General features: G+C 44.0%; 1 protein-coding gene across 2 annotated transcripts in view; it reads left to right on the top strand.

The window, feature by feature from the left end:
• The first annotated feature begins 1,318 nt into the window (after window positions 1-1,318).
• LOC123994593 (DENN domain-containing protein 5B-like) overlaps window positions 1,319-19,186 on the top strand; it is a 118,661-nt gene continuing 100,793 nt past the window's right edge. For both annotated transcript variants that reach the window (XM_046297374.1, XM_046297373.1), the window contains exons 1-3: window positions 1,319-1,515; window positions 9,433-15,016; window positions 15,200-15,262. In XM_046297374.1, coding sequence (XP_046153330.1) covers window positions 9,529-15,016; window positions 15,200-15,262 — 5,551 coding nt within the window. In that variant the 5' untranslated portion in view covers window positions 1,319-1,515; window positions 9,433-9,528. The remainder of the gene's footprint in view (window positions 1,516-9,432; window positions 15,017-15,199; window positions 15,263-19,186) is intronic.

Genomic DNA, 19,186 nt, shown 5'->3' with positions numbered 1-19,186 from the left:
AGCGGCGATGGCTAAAAGACCGGTGCCTTCGACCGACGAACACCGCCCGAACAAGGAGAGGAGCCAACTTCGGCAGAAGTCGTGACAGAGAGCTCTACATTCCTCACTGAGTTCTTCACACATTCACAAGATGAGCTGTGTACACTGTGGGAACAGGAGGACGGCTAGTCTGGCCTTGAACTGGCTACAGACTAAAAACAATAGATAAGCTAACTGTTATTGTCCACGTTCTTATTGATAATCTCCCACTTTGAGTGGAAATGATCCCACGCATGGTTTACACACAGATTTGTGATGGATGGTACTGTGATGGATGGTACTGTGATGGATGGTACCGCCGTTGTAAGGAAAGGAGGGGGAGCAGCGGAGGACCAGCAGCAGCTGCATAACTTTTTGTGTGTAAAGTAACACATGCATTGGCATAAGGTTGTTACTCTGTATACAATGGGTTCCTACATTTCCATACCTAAAACTGTATGGCTACTGGGGCTTGTTGGGAACAATACATTTTTTCAAGGTGTAGAAAATGCTGGATAAAAAGATAGTGAACACGTTTTAGTATTTTAAAAGGTTTAATAGACACACATGCATATGGGGAGACATGTTCCTTGGAAGGTCTGTACTTATCTACTGAAGAACTGAAGGACAAAAAATTATATATATATCATGGCAAGCACTCTCCTTGGTGTGTCCTTCTGGTATTGATCTGTCCTGCTGTCCTAAGTGCTTATGGCTTTGGCCTTTGCACTTATGTTCAGCTTAATGTGATACAGCCTGGATTCAAACCACGGTATCTGTAGTGACGCCTCAAGCACAGAGTTTTCTTGCCAAGCTATCTATTAGACATACATGTGGGGTTGCCACTTTTCATACTCCCCTTTCTGAAATCCTGATTTGTCTCTTTCTACTTGGATAACCTCTTTAAAGCACACCGTACAGTTGTCTAACACAGTTGACATGGAGGACAATTTTAATTTCACCATTGAATATGTTTTCTAAATAGCTGCAGATCTATAGTCATTTCTTCCATATCACTAAGCTTTAGTTCAATAATAAATCAGACAACTGGTTATTGTTTTGAGCTTGATCAACGGTCAATTTATAGCAGGAATATAAAAAGTGTATAAATTATAGCAAAAACCTAAAACCGCAGAGAAATTATAACGTATTTATGTAGATTCATTTGTCTTGTTGTAATATTGGTTTTATGTTTTTTTGTCATTTGCTTTGAAATAGTTAGAGAATACTGCGGATCAGTTGCGAAGAAAACTCTGGGGGCGTGGAACTTGAATCTAATAGTACCAGCCACCGGCGCTCCCACATATACATTTGAAGAAGTTCTAACAGAAGACAGGAGTGATTTTGCCAATAATGCACTATAACGTTGGATGCTGATAAACCCCACCCCAGAAGAAGAAGAGTGCGAGTTGTTGATTGATAGATATCGGTTGGGGATATCGATCTGTTCAGCTGATCTTCCGTATGTGAAAGAGAGAGGAGCGGGGCACACTTTCTGTAAGTATCCTAGGAACATCCAATGGTTGACATGAACAGCAATGCTATCTATGTTGACCAGTGTTATATTTGTGCAAAAAAAGCAACAGATTTACGTATGGGTATTCATTCCCCAAGAGATATCCAAGCAAATGCATGGATGACCGTTTTCAGGGTGTTTGCGCGTCACTTCGTAACACATTTTAGCGCAATCATGTTTGACATGAACAACAATGCTATCTATGTTGAACAGTAGCTCATATTTGTGCCCCAAAAAAAGCATCGGATTTACGCATGGGTATTCATAATCCAGGAGCTATCCAAGTAAGTACATGGACGACCGTTTTAATATGTTTGTTCGTCACTTTGTAAATAAAAGAGAGCCGCACACTCTAGGAGCTCATATGCAAAAATTGAATTACCAACGTTTCGACAGCCAAGCTGTCTTCATCAGGGTATAATCACAAACACTGCGGGATGACTCGTTTATATAGTGTCAAAAGACACAGGTGTCTGTAATCATGGCCAAGAGTGGCCTAATATCATTGGTTAATAATCAAATATTAAAATGTCATACATACAACAAATGGATAGCATACGATCATATATTAATTTGACTACACACGTTTACAAACAATTACAATGGCAAAGTCACAATAATCACAAGAATGGCTTCAGATCAAAGTCTACGTTGAGACCGAAGGGCGCAAGTGTCTTTAAATTAAAGATCCAGGCAGCCTCTCGTTTTAACAATAAATGATCAAGGCCACCCCCTCTCCTAGGGAGAGGGACATGTTCGATGCCAATAAAACGCAGAGACGAAATCGAGTGGCTTGCCTCCAAGAAGTGGGCCGCAACTGGATAAGTAAAGTTTTTACACCTAATGGTGCTACGATGCTCTGAGATACGTACTTTTAATTCGCGCTTTGTTTTACCTACATCATTTTTTTACCACAAGGACAAGTTATAAGATAAATAACTGCCTTGGTGGAGCACGTAATAACACCTTTTTTGGGGGATCGATTTCCCTGTTTGTGGGTGTTTGAAGGATCTACATACATGCAAGTGCCATTGCATGTGTAATTTCCATCCAGTAGGGGCGCAAATAGACCTTGTTCAGGAATATCTTGGGGTGGTTCGTCACTTTCTAACACATCATAAAGCGGCAATCAGCAGAGGAAATAATAACGAAGTGATGAACACATTTATGAAGATTTTACACTATTGTGGAGAGATGTACTGTTTGGATTCTTTACATACAATAGAAATAAGCGCAATCATTTTTACGTAATTAATTTCATTATACTTTTGGCCAAATTTCATATACACAAATGTAAATTTACAAACAGAAAAGCACATTTTCGTACCCTACAAAAATAAATTGAACTGTATTTTAAGACGGTTAAATGCTCTACTAACAAAAAAGCTGTTAGAATTGTAAGTATATGCATGTCCCTTAAGGTCCTTGTGTAATTGTAATGTGATATTGTAAGTCGCTCTGGATAAGAGCGTCTGCTAAATGACTTAAATGTAAATGTAAATATTGTACCCCCTAGCTCGATTGTCTATTGTTTGTAATCTATGTATGATTGTGTTCCCTCATGTGCTTTATGTATTGATTTGATATTAATAAAAAAATAATAAAAATAAAAACAATTTAAAAAAAACAATAACGAAGTGAATCCCTGCCACTGTTTCTATAAAATCTGAGGGATGGGGTTGGAAAAATGTAGCTACTCTAAAATTCATATACATCGCTGTGGATGCAAAGACTGACCATCCATGATATCAACAATTATAGCTTTAACCACGTTTTGAGGCTATATAGTCAGTGGCGATTTTAGCATGTAAATGTTGGTGGGGCAAACAAGTAGAATTTTTTAAATGCATGACAGCAACGACACAGCACTTAGCAATACATTAATTGCACTATAACGGTGACAAACGGTGCCCAGGAATTGTTAGGGCCTACATTAACCTGTCCCAACAGCAGAGCTTTCTTTTCAGCAACATGGGTTGAATCCTTACAATTGCTACAAAAGTGTATTCAGCTTAATTTACTAACTGATATGGCTGACTTGCTTAAACAACTGTGGTTTTTTGGTTACTACTGACAATTGAGATGTACAAACTATGGAATAATGAGCAGATAAGAGGCCATCCATACATTTTATTAAGAAATTGATGAGCGAGCTAAGACAGTCAACATACATATTTGTTCAGCACTTTTGAAATGTACATCAATTCAAATCATGGGCTGTTCTTACAGTATTCTTCCTGTACACCAAGTCAGAACCATAGGAAAAATAAAGGGGGCAAATAAGCAGACAATAAAATCTCTTACAATATTCGATGAAGACATTTCACCACTAAGTCATAACAGTGGGCTTAGTTACGAGGGGTAAAGGGATCAAATTATTAGGGTGAGGCACATGGGTAACTAACAGCTTACTACACAACATACACTTAGTATTACTTTCTTAGCCCGTATTATAAATATCTCCAGGGGCGCAACTTTGGTTTTTAGAAGTGAGGGGGACATTATTATTATTATTAGTGATGCACCAATATTGTCAGAGACTCCAGTCACCCAAGACTGTTTTCTCTGCTACCGCACAACAAGTGGTACCGGAGCGCCAAGTTGGGGACCAAAATGACCTTCAACCACTTCTACCCCCAAGCCATTAGACTGCTAAACAATTCATAAAAATCGCTACTGGACTATTTACATTGTACACTTCTGCTACTCGCTGTTTGTTTGTTACCTATGCATAGTCACTTCACCCCCACCTACATGTACAGATTACCTCAACTAGCCTGTACCCCTGCACACTGACTCGGTGCCAGTGCCTCCTGTATATAGCCTCTTTATTGTTATTCTTATTGTGTTACTTTTTAATATTATATTTGATTTTAGCCTACTTGGTAAATATTTTCTTCTTCTTGAACTTCACTGTTGATTAAGGGCTTGTAAGTAAGCATTTTACGGTAAAGTCTACACTGTTGGTTAAGGGCTTGTAAGTAAGCATTTTACAGTAAAGTCTACACTGTTGGTTAAGGGCTTGTAAGTAAGCATTTTACTGTAAAGTCTAGACTTGTTGTATTTGGCGCATGTGGCAAATAACATTTTGATTTGATATGACATTTTTGGCCGATACCGATATCCAATATTTTCCTTGCCCAAAAAAAACAGTTCAATAACCGATATATTTTTAAAAATTGCGTCCTTTTAAGTATTCTAGTACAGTTAAATAGGTAACACATACACATGGACGCAGCAGTCTAAGGCACTGCATCTCAGTGCAAGAGGCATCACTACAGTCCCTGGTTCGAATCCAGGCTGTACCACAACCAGCCGTGATAGGGGGTCCCATATGGCGGCGCAATATTGGCCCAGTGTCGTCCGGGTCTGGCCGGTGTAGGCCATCATTGTAAATAAGAATTTGTTCTTAACTGACTTGCTTAGTTTAATATAGGTTACATAAAATGTATTACATACATACAACCTTAAAAGTTTCTGAACAAACAGAGTAAAAACTCAAACGGACGACTAGAAAAAGTGCAAACCAAGTTTAATCACCCACTAGGTCAAATAGCTGCAAAAGACGAGCACAAATATTTATATCCTCCTACTAGGGGGAGTCAACTCCTTGCACATCTAGTCAGGAAATGTTACTGTAATTTAATTATACCAATATGTATTCATTAATTGAATTCCCTTAATCTATTTTATGAGAATTTGTAAGATTCTTGTTTGCATAAAATAGACAGAGAACAGTCTTTTCAATAATAGGTAACAGAATTTATTCTCGGAGCGCGCTGCCACGTTACCACGAGCAACAGTTTATATGCAATAACATGACGTCATTTCATTGCTTAACAGAATCCCCTCCTCTCGACCGGGACAAAGGGAACTTTAAAAGTTCATTCTGACGACCCTAGAACATACACAGAACACACAACACAACTGAATTAACTTTTGACCCCTCAACATTATCGATCACCACTTAGCTGACAGTTCTAATTAACAGAAAACCTAGGAATGCACTCACAGCCTTATCTAAAACACCCCAGAGCTCAGTTTCGTCGGTTCAACCATAGGTTAACTACCTTATCTGTTTACTTAATCCACAACCCATTCCTTTCTTCCTAGTTGGAATGGTGTTCATTAACTTTAATTACTCCTTGTCTGTGTCACACGATCCCTTCTTATGAACTCATATTGTTAATCATATATAATAAAACAGAGTATAAGTTTACTTAGTTACAGTTCAATTTAAAATGATTTGTTCAGTCATTTAATCATAATTTTCCTAACAGGAACTTGACTGGTTCTTCTCACTGGTGTAGTCATGGCCCTGCTGGATGCTATAACCTGTGTTGGCGTGGAAGGATATGTGTGTGGGATAGGACTGTTTTTTTTCTCTCACTTCATCAGTTTACTTGACCTTGGGCTGAATTCCTCGCTCCTCCCTGTCCTACCATTATCAGTGACTAAAACCAGATTATTTTGCTTTGCCTCTCTCCTTAGGAGCCTTGATATTCAACCATAACATTTTTGACAGAATGTAAACTTTCTGTACTCCACTTGTCTCACTCATTAACTATATGCCACATTTTACATTTACATTTAAGTCATTTAGCAGACGCTCTTATCCAGAGCGACTTACAAATTGGTGCATTCACCTTATGACATCCAGTGGAACAACCACTTTACAATAGTGCATCTAAATATTTTAAGGGGGGAGGGGGTGAGAAGGATTACTTTATCCTATCCTAGGTATTCCTTAAAGAGGTGGGGTTTCAGGTGTCTCCGGAAGGTGGTGATTGACTCCGCTGTCCTGGCGTCGTGAGGGAGTTTGTTCCACCATTGGGGAGCCAGAGCAGCGAACAGTTTTGACTGAGCTGAGCGGGAACTGTACTTCCTCAGTGGTAGGGAGGCGAGCAGGCCAGAGGTGGATGAACGCAGTGCCCTTATTTGGGTGTAGGGCCTGATCAGAGCCTGGAGGTACTGAGGTGCCGTTCCCCTCACAGCTCCGTAGGCAAGCACCATGGTCTTGTAGCGGATGCGAGCTTCAACTGGAAGCCAGTGGAGAGAGCGGAGGAGCGGGGTGACGTGAGAGAACTTGGGAAGGTTGAACACTAGACGGGCTGCGGCGTTCTGGATGAGTTGTAGGGGTTTAATGGCACAGGCAGGAGCCCAGCCAACAGCGAGTTGCAGTAATCCAGACGGGAGATGACAAGTGCCTGGATTAGGACCTGCGCCGCTTCCTGTGTGAGGCAGGGTCGTACTCTGCGGATGTTGTAGAGCATGAACCTACAGGAACGGGCCACCGCCTTGATGTTAGTTGAGAACGACAGTTTGTTGTCCAGGATCACGCCAAGGTTCTTAGCGCTCTGGGAGGAGGACACAATGGAGTTGTCAACCGTGATGGCGAGATCATGGAACGGGCAGTCCTTCCCCGGGAGGAAGAGCAGCTCCGTCTTGCCGAAGTTCAGCTTGAGGTGGTGATCCGTCATCCACACTGATATGTCTGCCAGACATGCAGAGATGCGATTGCCACCCGGTCATCAGAAGGGGAAAGGAGAAGATTAATTGTGTGTCGTCTGCATAGCAATGATAGGAGAGACCATGTGAGGTTATGACAGAGCCAAGTGACTTGGTGTATAGCGAGAATAGGAGAGGGCCTAGAACAGAGCCCTGGGGGACACCAGTGGTGAGAGCGCGTGGTGAGGAGACAGATTCTCGCCACGCCACCTGGTAGGAGCGACCTGTCAGGTAGGACGCAATCCAAGCGTGGGCCGCGCCGGAGATGCCCAACTCGGAGAGGGTGGAGAGGAGGATCTGATGGTTCACAGTATCGAAGGCAGCCGATAGGTCTAGAAGGATGAGAGCAGAGGAGAGAGAGTTAGCTTTAGCGGTGCGGAGCGCCTCCGTGATACAGAGAAGAGCAGTCTCAGTTGAATGACTAGTCTTGAAACCTGACTGATTTGGATCAAGAAGGTCATTCTGAGAGAGATAGCGGGAGAGCTGACCAAGGACGGCACGTTCAAGAGTTTTGGAGAGAAAAGAAAGAAGGGATACTGGTCTGTAGTTGTTGACATCGGAGGGATCGAGTGTAGGTTTTTTTCAGAAGGGGTGCAACTCTCGCTCTCTTGAAGACGGAAGGGACGTAGCCAGCGGTCAGGGATAAGTTGATGAGCGAGGTGAGGTAAGGGAGAAGGTCTCCGGAAATGGTCTGGAGAAGAGAGGAGGGGATAGGGTCGAGCGGGCAGGTTGTTGGGCGGCCGGCCGTCACAAGACGCGAGATTTCATCTGGAGAGAGAGGGAGAAAGAGGTCAGAGCACAGGGTAGGGCAGTGTGAGCAGAACCAGCAGTGTTGTTTGACTTAGCAAACGAGGATCGGATGTCGTCGATCTTCTTTTCAAAATGGTTGACGAAGTCATCTGCAGAGAGGGAGGAGGGGGGGGGGGGGGGGAGGAGGATTCAGGAGGGAGGAGAATGTGGCAAAGAGCTTCCTAGGGTTAGAGGCAGATGCTTGGAATTTAGAGTGGTAGAAAGTGGCTTTAGCAGCAGAGACAGAGGAGGAAAATGTAGAGAGGAGGGAGTGAAAGGATGCCAGGTCCGCAGGGAGGCGAGTTTTCCTCCATTTCCGCTCGGCCTTCCGGAGCCCTGTTCTGTGAGCTCGCATTGAGCTCACATTCTTATTACCCCCTTCATTGACCCCAACCTTCCTTAGACATGTAATCAATAAGATATGGTAACCGTAATAAGTCTATTTTAAGCTAGAATCCAACAATACACACTACATATTTATTTATATACTGGGGCAGCAGGTAGCCAAGAGTGTTGGGCCATTAAACGAAAGGTTGCTGGTTTGAATCACTGAGCCAACTAGATGAAAAATCTGTCTATGCCCTTGAGCATGGCAGTTAACCCTAATTGCTCCCGTAAGTCTCTCTGGATAAGAGCCTCTGCTAAATGACAACAAAACAGATATTCTTGCCATAACTCACTCTAATATATCATTCTTATTATATCTTGTGTAAATTCATCCGGTGTATATACATATAGATTGCATTTAGACTGCTGTTACAGCCCTATTTGGATTGTGAATTTGATTCATTACGACATTTTATTATAAAATATTACTTTGTACTTGTTTGACATTTTACTGCATTCTTAGAAGCTAGTAACATAAGCATTTCAGCTAACTTTTTTAGAAAGCTACATTTTTAATGGGCATGGTCTAATAGATTCAACAAACAAAACACATGTCTCATATCTTCTTTTTATGAACCAGAAAATCAATAGTTGTATCTGGTTGCTTATTAAAGTCAGCTGGCTTAATTGATTGTGATCGTAGTATACCACTCTGGTCCAAACCTAGAGGGGCCAATAGTTTGAAACCTGGTGTGGCTAGGGAAGTTGTCTACATAGCTAAGAATGAATAGGCTCCATTGTTATGTTAACCGATTAACCAGTGTGATTCATTCACTTCTCCGCATCACTTCAAGGCTGGAGAAAGTTGTTGTGTGGTCAATTGTTATAATAATGATTAGCCTGAGACAAGTTACCTTTGTTTAACCCTGAGAAAGGGCCTTGGATATCAACAATGCCGATATTATATACCAAATAGATGTGGAGGGATCAACACCCTCTCTGATTCCTCTGGAGGGTCAACCTGATCTGAGGTGGAACTCTACTCCTGCCCAGACTGCTATGAGTGGGGCACAGGCTCCTCCTATATGAGCGTGTACTATATTGATGGTGTTACTTGATTGTGATCTGCACTCTAACTAACTTTCAGCCCATAATGTCAACTGGCAGTCATATATCATAAACATGTTGCAGTGTATTTTAGAAAAATCAATAACTTGGTTGATGGATAACCATTGCATAGTTTTCACAATAGTTTCTCTTTGTTCTCTCTCCAGAATTGACCTATCACAATTGAACTTTTGAGTATGGTGCCCCATATGCTTGCAATGCAGTCCAACTCAATGTGCTGGGACGGATAGAACTGACACAACATGGATAACGCCTGTGAAAATGCCAATACAAGAGAATGGAGCTATGGTGATGGATACAGCCGCCATAATATGGCTCAGTGGCAAAGTGCTCCCCCTGCTGGTGAAAGACAGTACCTCACACAACAGGAAAGGGAACGCCAGTGGCTGAACCATGAGAAAGAAGCTGCCATATGGGCCCACTACAACTCCCTTAGACAAAACTCTCCAATGGACTTCCGTGGACATGGGGCACAAGAGACCCAGCCGCCGCATCTGTATCATCAGGACCATCACAGAATGGCTCAGAGTCAGAACATAAGGGATTGGCCAAATCTCTATGGACCCTTGAGAGGCCAGGCATCCCCTAATGTAACCTTACATCGCAGTGGAGAGATAACAGAAACATGGGCTACGCATGAACCCCACTTCCCCAGCTATGAGTTTTTGCCCACCCTCATTGTCGAAAGAGGGCATGAGGATATAACCCATCATCATAAAACTGACCGGGATTATATGGTTGGTCGGATAGTGAATCATAACAATCTCCATTACTTGGAAAGCAAATGGCAGATGTTAGATCCCACCCATTCCAATGGACATGCTAGAGGACATTTTAATGAACATTTAAGGGGACATTCTAATTCCTATTCCAGGGTTCATTCTACTGAATGCTCAAAGGGAAGTTCTAGGGGTGGGTCTAGTGCACGTCCTAAGGGTGGCTCTACTGCATGTTCTAGGGCTGACTCTAGTGGATGTTCTAGGGGTGGCTCTAGTGGACGTTCTAGGGGTGGCTCTAGTGAATGTTCTAGGGGTGGCTCTAGTGAATGTTCTAGGGGTGGCTCTAGTGGACGTTCTAGGAGTGGCTCTAGTGGACGTTCTAGGGGTGGCTCTAGTGGACGTTCTAGGGGTGGCTCTAGTGGACGTTCTAGGGGTGGCTCTAGTGGATGTTCTAGGGGTGGCTCTAGTGGGAGTTCTAGCGTCTATTCCAGCAGGTCTCCCAGGCTGGACTTCCAGGCTAAGCATGTCAACCCTTTTCAAACTATGACCAACAGTTCTACAGACATTCAGAACGCCAACATCACTCCAACTGTACCTATGGTCAACAACAAACACACTGAAACAACATCAGGACATACAACTGGTCTTGCGAGATATTCTACATCACTTGTTTTTACGGATTTCCCTTCCACAGGTGGTACAGAATCTGGTGTTGTTGACCTAAAAGCAGCCCAGGTAACAAATGCAGGCACCCATGGTATACTAGGACCTAGTGTTCCTTCCCAAGCCATAACACAACATACAGATCATCTTCCTGGCAATGCTGCTCTGGTTTCTCACACACAGACCTCTACCACACCAGAACAGCAACATGCTTCCTCTCCTTCTCTCACTGACACCCCTCAGGAAAAACCTCATAAACATAAGATCTCACTCAAGGAAATACAGCACTGGCCCCAGAGTGTTTTAAGATCTAAAAATGGACCTGTAAATGGGAATAACTCAACACAAGACCCCTCTCAGTCCCTACAATTCAGCACAGAGAAGATGTATGTTTTACAAGCAGGCAAAACACAACTACATCTAAACACCAAAGACTACCAGGTGAGCCCCCCTGAGAGGTTTAGTGATGAGGACTCCACTATACAGCTGGAGATTAAGTCCACCCCCAGGTACATGACCCTGACGGCAGTCGCCACCGCTCCGCCGCCCCCCGTGGCTATCGTCCCGCCAATGGGTCCACAGCAGTCCCCAGAGCCCATGGAGACAGAGAATGCAGGCAATGAGCTGCCATTTAAGATTTTACAGACCTGGTCCATCAACGAAAAACAGGCGGAAAACCTGTGGGAAAGAGCTAAAGATGATGCAAGTTCTCTCTCTGTCCTAAATGAGATGGTTCAAGTTGAAAGTCTTCTGTCTTCTGAGTGTGATAAACCTGTAGATGCATCTGCAACAAGTTCAATGGCATCTACAGGAGAGGACAATGATGAGGTCCTTCAGGTCATCACACAAATGGACAAGAGATCACCTTCACCATTTGTCCACACCAACCCTCAGGCAACTGATATTGTATGCATCGGTGGTGCCCAGATAATCGTGGAAGGTAGCTCTAATGTTGCAGATGAGAGCACTCTTGATTTGTCCACGATTGCTGAAGTTCAGTTCAAGTTATGTGCGCTTCAGAGACTGGTTACTTATCTGGAGAGTGCGACAACAGTCACAGAGGCAAAGGATGGTTGTCTCGGGGCCATATTGGAGTTGTATTGGGGAGGGGATACCTCTAACCTGTTAGAAGCTTTAAAAGATCAAATGGATGAGAAAATCATGCAGGATGTGTCTGCCTGGGCCGCAGAGGATGAGAAGGCAGTGGTTCTCTTTGCAGTCAGTGGTATATCACTAGGGGAAGTGCTTGAGAAGTTTCCCATTCCAGTACATGTTGACACCTCTTCCCAAGTGGGTTATAGGTCATCATGGTTAAATGTCAACGAGAAGCTGAATGACATTGGCAAAGATTCTGGAAGAGCTTGGTCTCTGTGGTTCATACCAGACCTCACAACAAACACAGACCTCACGATGGACGCAGAGCCCCCAACAAACACAGACCTCACGATGGACGCAGAGCCCCCAACAAACACAGACCTCACGATGGACGTAGACCCCCCAACAAACACAGACCTCCCAACAAACGCAGACTTAGAGCCAGAACCCTGTTCCCCAATGATTTTGACCGTCCTCACACCAGAGGATGCTGTGAAACTGCTTGCTGAAACAGAGGCACCAGACACAGACCTCAAAACGGTCGTAGACCTCACAACAGACTCGGACACAGAACCCCTTTCCCCAATGAATTTGACCATCTTGACATCTGAGGATGCCATGAGACTGTTTTGCCAGATCGAGAATGGCTCTGACCTCCAATTCGCATCCCCTGAATCCTGCTCTGAAGACAAAGATAAGACACAGACAAAGCAACTAGAGAATATAGAAAGTGGCAGCTTAGATAAGTCTTGCTACTGTCCTTGTGGTATTGAAACTGACAATGGGTTTGAAATGGGCCTATGCTCCAGTTGTCAGAGAGAGAAAGGATTGCAGCAAGATACAAGATGCATAACAATCGCTCACTGCTTTACCATGTCATGTACAAATGATCAGGAGACAGAGGTCCCCAAGGACTCTGGGGGGAAGGTGACTGTTGACAGTCAATCCAGTGACAATAAGACACAGGGTGAAATGCAGCAATGGACAGGCGTCATACCGATCATTGACTTTTTTTTCTGGTCAGATACAAGTGAGGGTTCCGATCAGGAGACAGAGGAGAGCTATAATGAACCACATGCTCAGATTGAGGCTCATGCTTCTAATGTGAAAAGGACAGAGCCTGAAACTGATGCCAAAGCACCATGTGAGTCAGCCCAAGAACGTACGACCCAAAGCAAAGTCAGTCCTGGTTCTGAGGATAGGGAAAGATGGCAAGAGAAGGACCAAGACTGCATGATGAGTACATTACCACTTCCCAAGGTTGAAAACCCCTCTAAGTTAAGAGCTAACATCATAGCAGACAACTGGTGTTCACCTATAGAGGTCTGTGGTTCACCTGTAGAAAAGTATGACAAAGTTGCTGACTTTGTCACTCAATACAAAACCTGCAAGTCAAAGAAAAAAGTACATCAAAAAATGGAAAAGGAGAAAACCCTCCATCCAACGTCATCTGACAGGCAAAAGCACAAGAAAAGCCTTGGGAGAGCAGAGAGGGGAAGGACACCATCCCAAACCACTAAATGCTCTGGGTTGAAGGCAACTGTGGATAATCAATGCAGGGACATGAAGCCACATGCATCACACAAGAAGAGACATTCAACTGAGAGTGATGAAAATCGATGTAAAGACAAGAAGAGGGGATCATCAACTGTGAAGGAGTGTGAGGGCTGTCAATCCAGTGACAAGAAGCCACCGAAGAGAAGACATTCAACTGAGAAAGAGAGAGAGGACAATCAAAGTAGGGACAAGATGTCACAGAAGAGGAGAAATTCAACTGAAACTGACGGCAGGAACTCAGACTCCAAAGAGTTACAGTGCCAGTTGGTGGACATAGAGAGGAGCAGTGGAAACTCACTCCCGTGCCCTGGGGTGAAAACCCTCCATGTGCAGGGATCCTCAACCACCACCATTCCTCTCAAAATCTCCATAAACATTCCCAAAAAGCCTTCCATAAATGCCTCACCCTCAAAACATACTGAAGTCCCCAGAATGCCAAAGACTAAAGCCCAGAATAAAACTAACAGACACCATTCCCCTGCAAAGTCTGTGTCTCCTGTTGTCAAAGAGCGGCAGAGGAGTGTCATCAAACACAAGCAAAAAATTCAATGCCAAAATGTCAGATTGAAAAAGCTGTCCTTACCCAAACATCTTGTCAGCAAAGGTTCTCCACCAAGCCGGGAGAGCGAGGTAGATTCTCCACCAAGCTGGAAGAGAGAGAAAGGTTCCCCTCCAAGGCAGAAGAGGGTGGCGGATAGAGGAGAGTCTGGGGGTTTAGGGATAATGGTCTCTAAGATTCCTGACTCGTCCAAGAAACTAAAACCTACGGCAGAGAGTGACTTGACATCCCAACAGAAATTGACACAGATTCCGAAGGTGTTGAAAAATAATGAGAAAGGAAGGTTGTCAAAAAGTGAGTGGGAGTACGACTCGCTGCCCCCCAAGCCAAAGCTGCCAAGGATTCTGAAGCTTCCGAGGACTCCAGAGGTTTCAAAGGATTGGTGTGAGAGAGAGAACAGAGAAGAGACATCTCCCAGTGCTTCACCTGAATCACAAACGCTGAACAAATCTGCAAGAGTGGCACATAAGCCCAAACCTTTTATCAAGCCTGCCAGGCCCAAAGGTTATAGCCCAGGTAGTCATGCTTGTCCTAATCCGGCCAGGTTATCACCGGAACATGACAACCGCCATTTTGGGGCAAAAGTCTCTGCGAGGCAGCAGGTGTTCTCAAATTGGGAGAGCAGCTTTGTCCCGACTCCAATCCCCCGGACTCGCAGGCGATCAGGGTGTCCTCCAGAGGAAGTGGAAGGTCCACAGGCCAGTCCCAGGTCCAGCTCGGAGACCAGGATCATCCGACCCATTCTAAAACGTGTCGATGCTCCGCCGAAACCCAAGCGGAACATCAGCTTTCCTTTGAATCCAAGGAACGTGCACTACTTCAAGCCCTGCGAATATGAAAATTACATCATGTTCAACAGGTCTTACACGGATCCTGAAGATGCACAGCGCTCTGATGATGAAGAGGAAGATGCTTTTGTGAACTGCCAGAACAAGAAGAAACAGCCCCCCGTTATGGAAGCGAAGCAGCAAGATATAGGGGAGATGAAGCCTGGACCAAGCGGTTTATGTGAAAAGCGCTTCAAAAGGAAGTGGGAAATGCAGGAGCCTGCTGTCATTTTGATGGAGAGCATTGTTCAGGCAAAGCATTGGACGAAGTCTCTCCATCGTGATTCTCCAAAAGAATTCAGACACTCAGGTAAGGACACCAATCACAAGCCACTGGCAAAAGAAAATGGCATGTATTCCCTCAAAGTTTTTGTGCAATATGTATAGCTAGCATGGGACATGAAAAACGAACACACAGAATAACACACAACAGGTCAATATTTAGATACATTTTGTTGGATTTCCAGTCATTGACAATTTCTTCTGGTTACAGCAAAAATAACTGGAGTTGGTTACAAGTGGTCCGAGAGGCAGAAGAAGCCAAATGAAATTGAAGGTAAGTCGCAGGCTATGCTGGCCTCACATCGTAGGCGACTTTTACAATTGCACCAATGATTTCCCAGTATTTCAAACTGTTGTATATGTATTTTTACTTGTTCATCCAAAATTGTGAATAACTCACCACAGGTTAATGAGAAAGGTGTGCTTGAAGGGATGCACATAAATCTGCAATGTTGGGGGTTGCATTGGAGAGAGTCTCAGTCTTAAATCATTTCCCACAGACAGTCTGTGCCTGTATTTAGTTTTCATGCTAGTGAGGGCCGAGAATCCACAATCACATAGGTAGGTGGTTGCAAAGGGAAACAGTATCTTAACAGCGCGATTTGCTAAGGCAAGAAACTCTGAGCGCAGCCCTATCCAGAAATCGTCCCCACAGTGAGTGTACGTATATACCCCAACCAGAAGCTATGGATTACAGGCAATATTTGTACTGAGCTAAAGGGTGTAGAGCTGCCGCTTTCAAGAAGTGGGACTCTAACCCGGAAGCTTATAAGAAATCCCGCTATGCCCTTTGACGAACCATCAAACAGGCAAAGCGTCAATACAGAACTAAGATCGAATCGTACTACACCGGCTCCGATGCTTGTCGGATGTGGCAGGGCTTGCAAACTATCACAGCCGAGAGCAGTCCAGTGACACAAGCCTACCAGATGAGCTAAATAACTTATGCTCGCTTCGAAGTAAGTAACACTGAAACATGCATGAGAGCTGTTCCGGGCGACTGTGTGATCTCGCTCTCCACAGCTGATTTGAGTAAGATATTTAAACAGGTCAACATTCACAAGGCCGCAGGGCCAGACGATTTACCAGTGTGTGTACTCCGAGCATGCGCTGAGCAACTGGCAAGTGTCTTCACTGACATTTCAACCTCCTCCTGTCTGAGTCTGTCATGCCAACATGTTTCAAGCAGATCACCATAGTCCCTGTGCCCAAGACCACTAAGGTAACCTGCATAAATGACTACCGACCCGTAGCTCTCACGTCGATAGCCATGAAATGCTTTGAAAGGCTGGTCATGGTTCACATCAAAACCATTATCCCAGAAACCCTATAGCCACTCCAATTTACATACCGCACCAACAGATCCACAGACGATTCAATCTCTATTGCACTCCACACTGCCCTTTCCCACCTGGACAAAAGGAACACCTATGTGAGAATGCTATTCATTGACTACAGCTCAGCGTTCTCCACCATAGTGCTCTCAAAGCGCCCTGGGACTAAACAAATCGCTCTACAACTAGATTCGGGACTTCCTGACGGCCGCCCCCAGGTGGTAAGGGTAGTTAACAACACATCTGCCAAGCTGATCCTCAACACGAGGGCCCCTCGGGTGCATGTTCTGTCCCCTAATGTACCCAGTGTTCACTCATGACTATACTGCGAGGCACGAATCCAACACTATCATTAAGTTTACTGATGACACAACAGTGGTAAGCCTGATCACTGACAACGATGAGACAGCCTATAGGGAGGAGGTCAGAGACCCGAATGTGTGGTGCAAGGACAACAACCTCTCCCTCAATGTGATCAAGACAAAGGAGATGATTGTGGACTATAGGAAAAGGAGAACCGAGCACGCCCTCATTCTCATCGACGGGGATGTAGTGGAGCAGGTTGAGAGCATCAAGTTCCTTGGCGTTCACTTCACCAACAAACTAACATGGTCCAAGCACACCAAGACAGTCATGACGAAGGAATGACAAAACCTATTCCTGTAGATTCCATTGAACCTATTTCCTTGGGAGACTGAAAAGATTTGATATGGGTCCTCAGATCCTCAAAAGATTGTACAGCTGCACCATCGAGAGCATCCTGACGGGTTGCATCACTGCCTGGTATGGCAACTGCTCGACCTCCGACCGCAAGGCACTACAGAGGGTAGTGCGTACGGCCCAGTACATCACCTGTGCCAAACTTCCTGCCATCCAGGACCTCTATATCAGGCAGTGTGAGAGGAAGGCCCTAAAAATGGTCAAAGACTCCAGCCACCTAAATCATTGACTGTTCTCTCTGCTACCACATGGCAAGCATTACCAGAGTGCCAAGTCTAGGTCCAAAAGGCTCCTAAATAGCTTCTACCCACAAGCCATAAGACTCCTGAACAGCTAATTAAATGGCTGAAAGACCTGTGTGTTGTTTTTGTTAATACAGACAGAAAATATAGTTGCGGAGAGTCCCTGTAATCCTAGACTCAAATCATTCAGGTGAGAAAAAACATCAACCAGATAGGCCAGTCGTGTGAGACACTTGTCATCATGCAAGTGATCAGACAAGTGAAAATGATGGTCAGTAAAGACAACTTTAAGCTCATCTCTCAATTTAAAAAAATGTGTCAATACTTTGCTCCTTGATAACCAGCGCACTTCTGTATGTTGTAAAAGCGTTACATGGTCGCTGACCATATCATTGCATAATGCAGAAAATACACGAGAGTTCAGGAGCCTTGCTTTAACAGAAGTTAACCATTTAAACTGTAGTGTCCAAAATGTATTTTGGAATTTTGTTGCATTACAACCTGTAATTTAAACGTATTTTTGTTTGTTTTTCATGTAATGGACATACACAAAATAGTCAAAATTGATGAAATGAAAATAATAACATAAGCATATGTATTCACCCCCTTTGCTATGAAACCCCTAAATAAGATCTGGTGCAACCAATTACCTTCAGAAGTCACATATTGTGATGGTCTTAGGTGGACTTTATTTAACTGTCACATGATCTGTCACATGATCTCATTGTATATATACACCTGTTCTGAAAGGTCCCAGATAATGCAACACCAACAAGCAAGTGGCACTATGAAGACCATGGAACTCTCCAAACAGGTCAGGGACAAAGTTGTGGAGAACAGATCAAGGTTGGGTTATAAAAAAAAAGATACAAAATTTGGAACAACGGAGCACCATTTTAAATCCATTATTAAAAAATGGAAAGAATATGGCACCACAACAAACCTGCCAAGAGAGGGCCGCCCACCAAAACTCACGGACCAGGCAAAGAGGGCATTAATCAGAGAGGCAACAAAGGGACCAAAGATAACCCTGAAGGAGCTGCAAAGCTCCACAGCGGAGATTGGATTATCTGTCCATAGGACCACGTTTTAAGCCGTACACTCCAAAGAGCTGGCCTTTATGGAGAGTGGCCAGAAAAAAAGCCATTGCTTAAAGAAAGAAATAAGCAAACACATTTGGTGTTCGCCAAAAGGCATGCGGGAGACTCTCCAAACATATGGAAGAAGGTACTCTGGTCAGATGAGAGTAAAATTGAGCTATTTGACCAAGGAAAACGCTATGTCTGGCACAAACCCAACACCTCTCATCATCCCGAGAACACCATCCACACAGTGAAGCATGGTGGTGGCAGCATCATGCTGTGGGGATGTTTTTCATCGGCAGGGACTGGGAAACTGGTCAGAATTGAAGGAATGATGGATGGTGCTAAATACAGGGAAATTCTTGAGGGAAACCTGTTTCAGTCTTCCAGAGATTTGAGACTGGAACGGAGATTCACCTTCCAGCAGGACAATGACCCTAAGCATACTGCTAAAGCACCACTTGGGTGGTTTAAGGGGAAACATTTAAATGTCTTTGAATGGCCTCGTGAATTTGTGGTATAACTTAAAGATTGCTTTACACCAGCGGAACCCATCCAACTTGAAGGAGCTGAAGCAGTTTTACCTTGAAGAATGGGCAAAAATCCCAGTGGCTAAATGTGCCACTGCCAAGCTTATAGACATGCCCCAAAAGACGTGCAGCTGTAATTGCTGCAAAAGGTGACTCAACAAAGAATTGACTTTGAGGGGTGAATAGTTATGCACGCTCATGTTTTCTGCTTTTTTTGTCTTATTTCTTGTTTGTTTCACATTAAAAAGATATTCTGCATCTTCAAAGTGGTAGGCATGTTGTGTAAATCA

Source organism: Oncorhynchus gorbuscha, linkage group LG14 (genome assembly GCF_021184085.1).
Source record: "Oncorhynchus gorbuscha isolate QuinsamMale2020 ecotype Even-year linkage group LG14, OgorEven_v1.0, whole genome shotgun sequence".
NCBI classification, from domain to species: Eukaryota; Metazoa; Chordata; class Actinopteri; order Salmoniformes; family Salmonidae; genus Oncorhynchus; species Oncorhynchus gorbuscha.
This window is presented reverse-complemented; position numbering and strand designations above follow the sequence as displayed.